We start from the raw sequence: 12,644 nt of genomic DNA on the forward strand, positions 1-12,644 counted from the left end.
CTGAGTTTGCCCTGCTTATCTTTCTTGAGACTCACTATCTTGATTAGGAACTAGCTAATGACGGAAAAAAATATATATATTTGATCTGTACATTTTTGTGATACTACAGGAACATTTATTAGAAGCTGAAGTAACTTCCATTCTTCGATAAAGAAAGTAGATGAAGATACTTTTTTTGACTGTCATAATAATAATTAGCTGTTTGTTTTAAAATAGTAAAATATTCTTCCAAGCTTTATCAAATACTGGTTTTCTTCTGAATTGTGAAGTTACATTTGGTTGTGTGGTGTATGACTTGGTTAATGTGGGTAGAAAGAAGAATAGCTTAGTTCTAGGAATGTGGGAGAGAAGGTTCCCGTATTCTGTAATGAAGCATTTGAAAGCCACGTGGAGTGATTTTCTTTTTCCTTGGATGTTCTTTACTGCACTTTAGGAAAGAAGGTACCACAGTATTTCTTAAAAGAAAGGCAATAGTCTGAGCAACAGAAGGTAATTTTCATTAGGTTAGATCTGAGGTAAAGAAATGATCCTGCTTTGTTTTTCTATTGATTTGTTAAAGATATCGGAGAAGAGCAAGCATTGTGATCTGACACTTGTAGTTTACTAGTTTACAAGTGAGTAAACTACTCACTTCAGTTGGGGTAGTATATTACTGTGTAGGAAGGGTACAAGAAGGGAAGGAGAGCTCTCTGGTGTCCTCTTTGTGAACATACTGTCATAAACATCTTTCCAAATGCAGATTCTGCTCATCCTCCCCATTACTTTGGCAATATTTCATTAAATAAAATATAAGGTATGTGAGAATCATCTGGTCCTAGCAGACTAGCAGTATACAAAGTCAGTTACTAGGTGCCTAGCAGATACCTGTTTGGTACAAAGGAAAGGAGTCTGTCAGTTGAATTTTCTTTCTAAGCCAGTGCAGTGCACGTTCTTAACTCTGTGTTTTTACTTTTCAAGTTAAGTTAGCTACTTGAACAGCTCTTACATAATCTTGCTAGATTCTTGGGGTTTTAATATTTGCACAATAGGAACCATAAACGTATTATGTACATACTTGGGGTAATAGAGATTAGTTTACAGAAATTTGCTTCTGAAGCAAATCACAGAGATAATTTGTTTATTCAATAAAACAATACTTTTATTACAGATTCTGGACCTACCACGATGAGCGTTTCTTATACATGTTAATGGAATATGTGCCAGGGGGAGAACTTTTTAGTTACCTGCGCAACATGGGGCGTTTCAACAACAGCACAGGACTGTTTTACTCTACAGAAATTATTTGTGCAATAGAATACCTGCACTCCAAAGAAATAGTTTACAGAGACTTAAAACCTGAAAATATATTACTAGACAAAGAAGGACATATCAAGCTTACTGATTTTGGATTTGCTAAAAAACTGGTGGATAGGTAAGTACGTTTTTATTATGGCTTAATACAGAAAACATAATTATAGTTGAAAGAAAAAAAAATTTTTCAGAGCTCCGATTTTCGTCTAATTCCCAGTGTGGTTCATACATGTCAAATCCTGTAATATAAAGAAGATGGGTTTTATTGAAATCAGTATGAGACCTTAGGTATAATTAGGAGCAGTATTACAGACAAGCTACTGTAGAAAAATGTTTTTATGTGAGTAGAGTTGTGCCTTTAGGTTTACAGCAGTCCTTTTGTTTAAAAAAAAAAAAAAGAATTTGTTAAAGTAAAATGAGAAAAAAATGAGATGTGTATATCGATACATTAAATGGGACATAATCTTTTATACAAGTTGAATTTCTATATATTTTGTAACTGCTCTGTCCTTGAGATTTCCTTTTAGAGAGATTTTGGAAATGCAGTAATAACATTTTACAACTGGATACTGTCTTTTCACTGACATGTTGCTAAAATGAAATTGCAGTATCTAGATTGAAACAAATAAGGCCTGCTTCAACACCTCCACACACACACACCAAAAAAATGCTGAGAGTATTTTAGAAATCGGTTTATGTCCATTTTATTGTATGTAAGCTTTTCGGTAATGCAGAGCTTTTTCTCCTTCATTTATTTCTCTGTTCTCGCCATTTGAACTACTCTACCAGGATTGTTTTGTTATTAAAAGGAAGCAAGAAGTTCCCTTACATTGAAAATAAGGGAAAATAAACTGGTCTGGCATGTTAGAAAAGTGCCGTGACGAGGTATGGTGCTATGCCCCAGCACCCTCTCATGAGAGAGACCAAATCCAATTGTTCTAGTTGAGATAAATGGGTGACTGTTTGAATCAAATAGATGCTCGTCCTCTATGCTTGCCTGTTTCACCTATTTGATGCTGCTTTTGCTACAGTTCAGCATATGGGGGAAATTGACAGGCTCAAATTGAAATGAAGGTGGATCCGAGAGACCTATTCTTACTGGATCCCTTATGAAGCAAAAATCAGGACAGATCAAATCATTGTACGGTGGTCATAAAAGTTGCATCCCTGTGTTACACACTCACAGTACTGCATTGCCTCAGCATAGAAGAATGCCAGGCACTAATAAATATGCTGGTTCTGTTTACCATTGAAGTCTAACATTCTCTTTTAAATCCATGATGTTTTACTATCTGTACATTTGCTTGAATTCAGTTCCTACTGGGCAAGCAGATTGGTTTATAAATTTTAGCTTTCCTTCTTTTTTTTAATAGTTTTTAAATCAAAATGACTTTTTGCAGGAAGAGGGTGAGGCAGCTCTGATGTAAGAAAGTAGCAGGCTCTCTTTATAAGACATTTTCGTACTAATTTTTATAACTTCCTACTTCTACTAGATGTAGATGCTGCCACTTAGTGGTTATTCTTAATTTGGATTTCTGTGAATTTAAGGCACAGTAGGAGTAACCATTTATACAGGGTGATAGTTCACATTAAAGTATATTTTTCAATCTGAAAGATAAATCCGTGTAAGAGTTAATTTGTTCAAACAAATTTCAGGACATCAAATCAATGGTAGTTATCACTACCATTTCTTTATTCTTTTGCATCCCATCTTTGTGTGTGTGTCAGGTAGGGGTGTTAGTCATTTTGTGTTGAATTGAAACGTAGAATGCTACAGTAGTTTTATATTTGTAGCTGCTTTACCTCTAAATGTACAACAGATAATATAAAATGCAGAATACAGAGTTGGAAGGAACAAGGACTTTATCAGTCAGAGCATTGATAACTCAAGTAACTCAAGAGTATAGTATAACTCAAATGACCTTTCAGAGGAAAGCACAAAAGTAAAGTTCATAGAATTTTACATTTTTCATGCACAGATTACTTAAAACTTACAAAACACTCAGTGCAAAGTTATGATTTTCCCAATTTTGTTTTTTTTTCTTTTTTTGGGGGGTGGGGTGGGTAATGTTGTTCACTGTTAATTTTAGATTGCTTAAATTCCATCCCCACCTGCCCCCTCCAAAACAAACAAACAAAATAAAAAAACTAATAACTTGAGACATGATTAAGCTTAAAGATTTTTGGGACACTTGTTCACTCCTTAAACTGAATGTGCCTCGTGACAATTCTGCACAAAAGACTTGAATATAGAAAACAAAACAAGACACAGCAAGTCTTGTTTTTATGTAACCGCCTTGTGTGTCACTGTAGAAGCAAGAATGTCTTGCAGAACAAACTTTTGAGGGCTGGAAACAAAGGAATTTCCATTGAATATAATTATGAAGAAACCTCCAGAAGAGAACACCAAAAAGGACAGTGTTAATTATCTCTGGATTGTGTGTGAGAAGCTTGGTAGGGACTACAGAGGAGGAGGCTAAATAGCCTGCAACAGTAGAACACAGTAACCATCCAGATTTTTAACTTTATTAGGTAATGCTATTAACAAGTCCAACAAATGTTATTTGATAGCTTATATTTGTGACCAGAGTAGATTCTTTTGTTTCATTTCCTTGTTTTAAAATTACACGCTCAACCTTATCAATTATTGCTTACCTGGATTTCAGCTCTTATGTTGAAAACCCAGAGCGGTGGAATTTTTGTAGCAGCTCAAGCAACTGCAAAGGAAACAGTCTATTTTTCTGCTTCATGATTTATCTGCAAAAGGATGATCTGCAAAAAGATGAATATGCAACAGTCATGAAATGCTGCTAATAAAAGTAATACTTAAGACAATTTGATCTTTTCTACAGAATTTACTTCATGCATTTTTCAAAATGCTAAGTAGCTTGTTTCTTGACCAACCAAAGAGGAAATAAAAGCTGTGATCAAACGGTACAAATACAGAGCTTGACAAAGAATGTGGTCTTCCTCCAAGTTTTCGTGTATTTAGTAAGCATATTTTTTTTGATTAAATTTAAGGGAAGTAGGTGACCTGCTGGTGGTAATAACTTTGTTTTCCTGGTGCAGCTAGGGACTTCAGGTTATATTGTCTTTTTCCTCAATTTGTAGTTTTCCTTTTCCTTTAATAAAAAGATCTCATACACCTGTAACAGAGGCTCATTTTAGTTACATTGTCACCAGCCAGTTATATGGGTCCTAGGAGTCATAGTCAAGTATTAGGTAAGATTTCTCTATCTAAATGACCTTGATAAAAGGATGAAACTCACCACACACTTCACTTTTGCTGAATTTATGAATTTATGCCTTCATACTAATTTTGGGGAAGGAAAGGATGACTGTTGTGGGGCATTGTCCTGCCAAGTGCCTGGCTTATTTACTAAAATAAATGTGCCTGCTTTATCTGCTGTATTTGTACAGCCTTGCTTCCCAAATACAAGAGTAAAGCTGACAGCTGTTTTGCTTGCAGGGCGGGTTATGTCATCATGAATAACAGTTTGTATCATGGATTTTAATACGATGTCTTAAATTGGGGAGAGGGAGTGTTTGTCACAGTTTTGTTCTAAAAGGTACCAAAGTTTTGCTGGTTTTCTTAATTATCTAGTCATGATCTAAGCAACTGCTAGATGGCAGTAGTGTGTAAAGCAGCACTGTACATAAGAATTTTATTGAATATGCTCCATTTGAAAAATGAGTTTGTTTTCTAGCAATATAAATTATGCCACCCTTTCATGAGAAAAATTGAAGATTCATTCAATACACCAGTGAGTGTAGTTTAAAGAGCTGTGGAGCATTGGAATGCACAGAATGTCAGTAACAGAGACAGTATAGCTGGAGTAATTTTGCTTTTGCCATGTTAAAACCATGCCTAAATAAATTCAACTCCATGCATCATAAGTTTTTAAGTTTTGACTGACTATACAGATCCTCTTCTCTAAACTTTTGTACATGAATCAAGGCTGAGGGGGAAAAAAAAAAAGCTCTGATTAAACCTTTTAAAAAAATAGTTCATAGTTTGATATGCCACAAATATGGATCTTGAATATGAACTTATGGTTGGGAAGTAGGTGGTTTAAGTTGAGCAGAACAGTAGAAGGAAAAACTGGAAGATGAAAGGCATGCGTATTACTTGTTAAAGGTGATTGCCATTCATGTTAATGCATTTGTTCAGGACCATGTTATCAGTTTGATGCCTTGGATATATTTGCATTGCACTCACAAATAAAACAATCAGTTTCTCGTTTTTCTCTGTAGCCTGTATTTAAAAATAAGTCAAGATCATGAAGCCAGGCAAATCCCCCACAGGTATTCTTACAAAGACAAGTTCACATTTCTGAAAAAAATAGTCTCAGAATATTCTATTTCAGTTTTTAATTTTTTTTTTGTAAACATTAACTGCTTAGTTTCAATTTGTTTCATTAATTTGTAGGATATGAAATAAACATTTCAATTAAGTACCAATAAAACTTTTTTTTTATTCTGGTCTTTTAATAAGAAACCTATGAGTAAAAACAAGACATTAAACAATATTAAAAAAAAAGGTAATATAACATTTCACACTTGCTTATCAACACTTTGTAAATCCTTTAAATAATTGAAAATATAAAACATTTACCTTATAATGGTTATTGTGAAAGTGATAATAGGTTATATCTCAATACTATGTGAAAAACATCTTACTTAATAAGAGACTGTAAAAGGAATCTTATTATTTACTGATTTAAGCTACTACTTTTTTATTCCGCCCTTCTCCCTTTACTTTTCTAAACAAAAATCTTTCCTGGTGGCCTATAATCTTGCAGCTTTCTGGGCCTGTCAGAAGTAGTCCCAGGGGTCTGTTGCTTCCAGGGTAAAAACTACTGTTGTTAATAATTTCAAAGCTATGTATAACCTAATGTATAGAGGTTATAGCACTCAGGAAACTTCAGCGCACTGATGTCTCCTGCAGTCAAGAAGTTCTTAATTTCCGTATTTCACCTTCTGTACCAGGAGAACTGGACAGCATCACAACAGTCTTCTCAGATCTTGTTAGAGATTATGTTTCATTTGTTTTTTTTCCTCCCCCAGGACATGGACACTTTGTGGCACTCCTGAGTACCTTGCACCAGAAGTCATCCAAAGCAAAGGTCACGGAAGAGCTGTGGATTGGTGGGCCCTGGGAATTCTTATATTTGAGATGTTGTCAGGGTAAGTGGTAACAATTGCTATACGACAAGGATACTGTGTCGAAGTGTATGTGTACTGGTTCTGATTCTTTACTAGTTCTATTTGTGATACTCCGAAGAGCAAATTTCGGTGAAATTTATTATTAATGTCATCAGTTTCATTTCTGTCTCTTACGAAAGGAATCAGGAAGCTGTGTTTAAAAACAAAAAACAAACCACCACATATCAGCATTACTACTGGGATAACTGGTGGGGAGAATGTTGTTTCTGGTGTTTTGAAATTTGTTTCATAGCAGTATTCACAGAAGATACAAAATAAAACTAAAGAGAGATTTTTCTGTCATTAATATACGTAACTGTTTTGGACTTGAAGTGCAGCTGAAAGCAAGGTTTTCACAGCTTCCAAAGAAATGGTATATTTTCAATTTGTTTTATAGTTTCTACAACTTCTTTTCAGTGTCAGGGTACTGATTCTTGTGTGCTTGGTGTCTTCGCACATGCTGGCTGTGTGCCAGTTTGTCATTATGACCTTTCATTCTGGAACACAAGTCCTACGAGGAGCGACTGAGCGAACTGGGGTTATTTAGTCTGGAGAACAGAAGGCTCAAGAAGACCTTATTGCTCTCTACAACTACCTGAAAGGAAGGTGTGGGGAGCTGGGGGTCAAGCCTCTTCTCACAGGTAACTAGGGATAAGACTAGAGAGAACGGCCTCGAGTTGTGCCAGGGGAAGTTTAGGTTAGAAATTAGGAGACATTTTTTCTCAGAAAGAGCAGTCAGGCATTGGAATGGGTTGCCCAGGGAAGCGGTGGAGTCACCGTCCCTGGAGGTGTTCAGTGGGTGATATTGGTGGTAGGGTGATGGTTGGACCAGATGATCTTGAACGTCTTTTCCAACCTTAGTGATTCTATGACTCTATGATCTCCAACCGCATAGAGCGAAGTCGGAACAAAAACATCCTCCATGGACTTGTTCTTCCTTTTCTATATGCAGTGGCATCAGCTCAGGGTTGTGGTGTTTGGACAAGCAAGTCCTGATGGATGATTGCCTCAGAGCTCCAATCTACAGCGCAGGTTTGATGTGAAGGAGCCCACCTAACACCATCAAAACTGTATCCCATGGCAGCACTGCTGCCTGATGCTTGCTTTCTTAAAGTCCTAAAGGTTTTGCACATATGTTTGCTTAGAATCTCAAGGCAATTTGTGTGCAGAAAAAGCATGGAAAGGTACTAATAGGTTAATACTGACCCAGGCAGGGTTGTCTGACTGATCTAATAAGAAGTTGGTACTTTGTGTAGGCTGATCTGTGCAGAGGCCAGGCTTCTTCTTTCTTCCACAGCAACCTGTAAGGGTGGGAGTCTCTTGTTCCCTTCTCAGCAGGATGAAGGGAACATGAGATTCCCAGCAGCCTTTTTGCCACTAATCTTAGTACTAGCCAGCAGGAAGACAAAAGCGTCTGGGGCTGTAACATTAGCACAGGAGTTAGTCTGCCACCTGAAGTCACCGATTTCACTTCCTGCTACAGGATTTGGTGGGACCCCTGAATATCAGCTTTCTGTTCTGTCTGTGCAGTCCCAGTGTAAGTGCAAATTGGGTGTTTTTCCTTTACGTGCCTTACTGAGGTTGGTAGGATTCTCTCTACTACAGTAGTAATAGAAACATATTTTCCAAAGTTAACATACAGAATACAGTTGATATTCAAACAAGTTCTCATCTCTGGAGTCAGTGAGACCTCAAAACTGCACGGCACTGAAGTATGATGGTCATATACTTAACCTAAAAAAAAAAAGGGGGGGGGGGGAGCAGCTGCAGACATTTCAAAGTGTAGAATCTTCTGTCCTGACATGGTATGATGAGATCTTAGTTCTCCCAGCTTAATGCAAACACTTTGGCTATTGAGATTCTTAACTGATAGAGGTAAATTATGCATTTCTAAAAGGCAACTGAGATCTTACGTTGGCTGATTGAGAGAGCAGCTGTCTGCTGCAAGTGGTTTTGTAACGGCCTGCGTATCACTACAGTATTTCTGCTTTAATAAAGGTGTGTGTGTATATATGCTCTCCATAATGATGTATATATGCTTCAGTGCTTCACTTTTTTAGTGTTTGGGTGGGGCCTCTGTCAAAATCTGGTTGTTCTTAAGATTTTGGGGTTTCATGGACTGGGGCTTGGGGGAGCAGAGACTGTATTATCCATCTTTTCTTTAAGAGGGCAGGATATCATACAAGGGTTTTGCTTTTAGCATTTTACAAGCTTTTCACGGCTATTGTCAGCAGCAATGTTTTAACGCACTTTTACTTAACAACTCAAGATGTGGCTGGGTATTTACTATCAAGACTTTTAATGCAAAAACAGTCATAAGTATTTCTTTGTGTTTTTTCTTCTGTTTGTTTGGGCTTTTTTAGTTGTTTTAGTATTTTTTAATCCCTTCAAACTAAGGAAAGATTTAAGAAATGGGTGTCTTGGTTTCAGCTGGGATAGAGTTAATTTTCTTCCTAGTAGCTGGTACAGGACTGCATTTTGGATTTAGGGTGACAATAATGCTGATAACACACTGATGTAGTTGCAGAGCAGTGCTTACACAGAGGCAAGGACTTTTCAGCTTCACATGCTGCCCTGCCAGTGAGGAGGCTGGGGTGCACCAGGAGCTTGGAGGGGACACAACTGGGACAGCTGACCCAGACTGGCCAGAGGGGTATCCCATACCGTGTGGGGTCATGCTGGACAATAGAACTGGGGGGAGTTGGCTGTGGGTGGCAACTTCTCAGGGACTGCCTGGGCATCAGTTAGTGGGTGGCAAGCAATTGCAGTGTGCCTCACTTGTTTTGTGTATTCCTTTATCATAATTATTTTCCTTTCCAGTTCTGTCTTAAGTTCTTCTCAAGCTATGAGTTTTTGTTTTGTTTATTTCCTCAATTCTCTCCCCCATTCCACCGGGCAGGGGCAGGAGGAGTGAGCATATGACTGTGTGGCATTTAGCTGCCTGCCAGGTTAAACCTCAACAACAGGAAAATTATTTGAAGGTGAACAAAACCTGACTTCAAGACTAAGTTACTGACTGTAAATAAATAACTTAAAACATTTGGTAGTTATTTCCTTAAGCTACTCTCTGAACCCCAAAAGCAATTGAAAAGAATAGGGAGATGTGTGTGTAAGGAAATAGTCTATTTAAAAACAAACAAACAAAATAAAACCGCACTTTCCTGTTCTGCAGTGTATTATTTCTCTAACTTAATCCCTAGAGACCCATGGAATTCAAGGTCTGCACATTCTAGATTTAGGGCAAGGTCCCATTTAGGTTTAAGATAGCAAATATGGGAAGGGGAAAGAACAGGGAAAACTCAGGGTGAGAAGAAATCTTTCCAAAACAGATTATAACATCAGTCCTTTATTGAGTTAATCTAAGCAAACTAAACAAACTGTCAATAGAAAGAGTTGAAAAATCTGTATATCTTGAGTGATCGTGTGCTGTTACAATCTGCCATAGATTAAAATATACTTGTTAACATGCTAAATGTGTTGGATCCTGATTGTACTGTTATCAGAAACATAGCTAACTGAATTTTCTTATTTAATGAGGACTTTGTTCTGATTTCACTTCAGTAGTTATATATGTGATCTGCTGGTCTATTGTTTATGGGTAGATAATGATTTGTGTCTACAGTTTCATAGTCTCAGACCTGTATGGTTTTCCCTTGGGGTTTTGCAGCATCTCTTCTTCAGTGCTAAAAGTATCTATTAACTTTGAGACCCATGTCAATGCCATTGTTATGCATCAGTTAGCAAAAGGAATGGTTTGCAGCTGTTGTCCCATATATAGAGAATTCTTAGCTTCTTTCCAGTTTGTGGAAAAAAGGCAGCTGTTTGTATTTGCCTTGTGGTGTGAAGACAGTCTGAAACTCAAGGGGTTTTTAGTTGATTTATAGGGTAGCTTTCAGCACAATATTTGCACTGTTTTGTCAGAAATCTGTGCAATGTGTTGCAGATTGATCATTTGCACGTATTATCAAAGTCAAGTTGGTTGGTTTTTGAGTTTGAAAACCACCTAATCTTACTAAGCTAATCTTATTTTGCATACAGGTCAAATACACTTTAAGCAGTATTGACATTAAATTTTTGCATATTTAAGTGTGATTTGCTTTCTTTAAAGAATTCATTACATAGTAATTTAGGATTTTCAATGAGCAATTTTAACATATATAAATATATAAAAGCATACGTAAGTTCCTTATTCTTCTTGATTATACATCTCAATAGTATATAAAATATGCGGAGATGGGAGGAAAAAAAATCTGCATTGCACATCAGTCTGCTTACTGAAACTGTCACCTTCATGCTACGTAGTTCTGAGATCTCATTCTAATTGACTTATGCAATTAGATTTGCTAATATGCGTACCAGATACAAAACTGGAAATTGAGTCTACTATTTTTCACTGCTTTGGAGAATGTGAAGGACATAGATGTTGCACGACTAACAAAGAAATTTCACATGATAGTCTCTGGTGTGCAAAAATTTTACCCATTTTAAAAATCTATCACGTTTTCCATGTTCTTTTCTGTCAAAGCAAGAATTTATAAACACACATTTTTCCTGAGACTCTTATATTATCCAGTTTCCTTCCAGCTGAGACTATTCAGTTTTTCTTAATGAAACTCAGCTTTCTGAACAATAGAAAAATTTATTCAGTCTTTTCTTAACCAGATAGTTTGGTAGTTATGATTTTCTGTGCTTTGAAGTATGACCTTCTGTCTGTGAGTATATAAAAGGAAATGCTAATCCACTTGACCATCAGCTAAACAAAGAAGCACTTGGTACTTCTGAAAACATTTACATGGTAGGAATAAAGTATAGTACTTGTTGAGGAATAAGCTACTTTGAGCAACATAAAATCAAGGAAAGAATATGAAATGAAGAAATGTGTTCACCCTTGTTTGTGCTACCAGTGATTCTAAAGCACTGTACTTGTGCATTTGCACACAGTTTAGTTGTCTTAGAAAGTATTTATAAAATGTTTTCACATCTCCCTAACATTTTAAGTGTTGGACCATAGTAGTGTTTGGACCTAGTTAATAGAGATGATATTCAAAATCCCATTTTCTACTTTGTAAAAGTTTTGAGACAGAAGCATACAAGGGATACTTTGGTCATGTTATGGAAGTCAAGGTGGGATTGAGATTAGTGAATGAATGGTTAGTTATTCCATTCCCCTAAAATATTTTCTATGGTAACTTCTAAAATGGTGATTCTGAAAACCTCTTGGCACTTGGTCTAAGCTGAGCATGTACTGATGTACACTCCAAGACTCTTGCAGGAATCAGAAATTTATCTCAATTCTTACTGTAGGTGTGAGACAAGAAGCAGTGTATTTGTTACCTTGTAACTTTACAGAGAACTCTTTAGAAAATAAGAAGTGTAGAATTCTAATTGCATCTTGATGTGATGATCATTCTGGAGAGCTTATGAAATAAGTATTTTATCTGGCCCAACACAAAAAAGGTAGCTACACTTTGATAGACTTTCAGGTTCTGAACAGTTTGTCTCCTTTAAACCTTCTCTAACAAAACCTGTACTTGAATTAAAGAAGCACAATAAATAACTGCATTGGACAGTCCATTCATATGTGGGGTCTTTGACACTTTGGATGGAGGCTAGTTAATATGGGTATGTCTGTGGTTACAGTACAAGATAAAAAATGGTGGTGCTGTTTTGGAAAGTATAGCCTTGGATTTTATAGGTAAATGCAGACACACTTTTTAATTAAACACTGAAAGTTTCTTTTTTTTTGAGTGTATTAATGTAACAAATAGCTCTCTTGTAATTCTTCATTCTTAATTCTATTTTGAATGTGTACAAAAATGTTTTCTATTTTGCAATAACAGCCTCAGTATGGTTTGATAATTTGTCAAGTTAGTATATGATTGAAGCCTTACAAAAAAAACTGATCAGTTATTTCTGAGGAGAATTACTATAACATCATAATGTTTGTAGGATTCTTGCAAATTCTTTTTCTAACCTCTAAAAATTTGTTGTATTAAAATAGGTTTCCTCCATTTTTTGATGACAATCCATTTGGTATATATCAGAAGATTCTTGCTGGCAAAATAGATTTCCCGAGGCATTTGGATTTATATGTAAAGTAAGTCTGCGACTCCCAACACTGTCTTTTATGTTTTGAATACTTCCTGAGC

General features: G+C 36.3%; 1 protein-coding gene and 1 long non-coding RNA gene across 3 annotated transcripts in view; one reads left to right on the top strand and one right to left on the bottom strand.

Moving 5' to 3' along the window:
- Window positions 1-12,644, top strand: part of PRKX (protein kinase cAMP-dependent X-linked catalytic subunit) — a 59,542-nt gene that overhangs the window by 32,315 nt on the left and 14,583 nt on the right. For both annotated transcript variants that reach the window (XM_048081150.2, XM_066982754.1), the window contains exons 3-5: window positions 1,148-1,411; window positions 6,358-6,477; window positions 12,497-12,592. In XM_048081150.2, the coding sequence (XP_047937107.2) occupies window positions 1,148-1,411; window positions 6,358-6,477; window positions 12,497-12,592 (480 nt within the window). The remainder of the gene's footprint in view (window positions 1-1,147; window positions 1,412-6,357; window positions 6,478-12,496; window positions 12,593-12,644) is intronic.
- Window positions 1,381-6,946, bottom strand: LOC106035734 (uncharacterized). The gene is made up of 3 exons (XR_001206951.3): window positions 6,813-6,946; window positions 3,946-4,062; window positions 1,381-1,529 (listed from the first exon to the last, which is right to left on the bottom strand). It is a non-coding gene; the product is annotated as an uncharacterized lncRNA (long non-coding RNA).

Source organism: Anser cygnoides, chromosome 1, assembly GCF_040182565.1.
Source record: "Anser cygnoides isolate HZ-2024a breed goose chromosome 1, Taihu_goose_T2T_genome, whole genome shotgun sequence".
NCBI classification, from domain to species: Eukaryota; Metazoa; Chordata; class Aves; order Anseriformes; family Anatidae; genus Anser; species Anser cygnoides.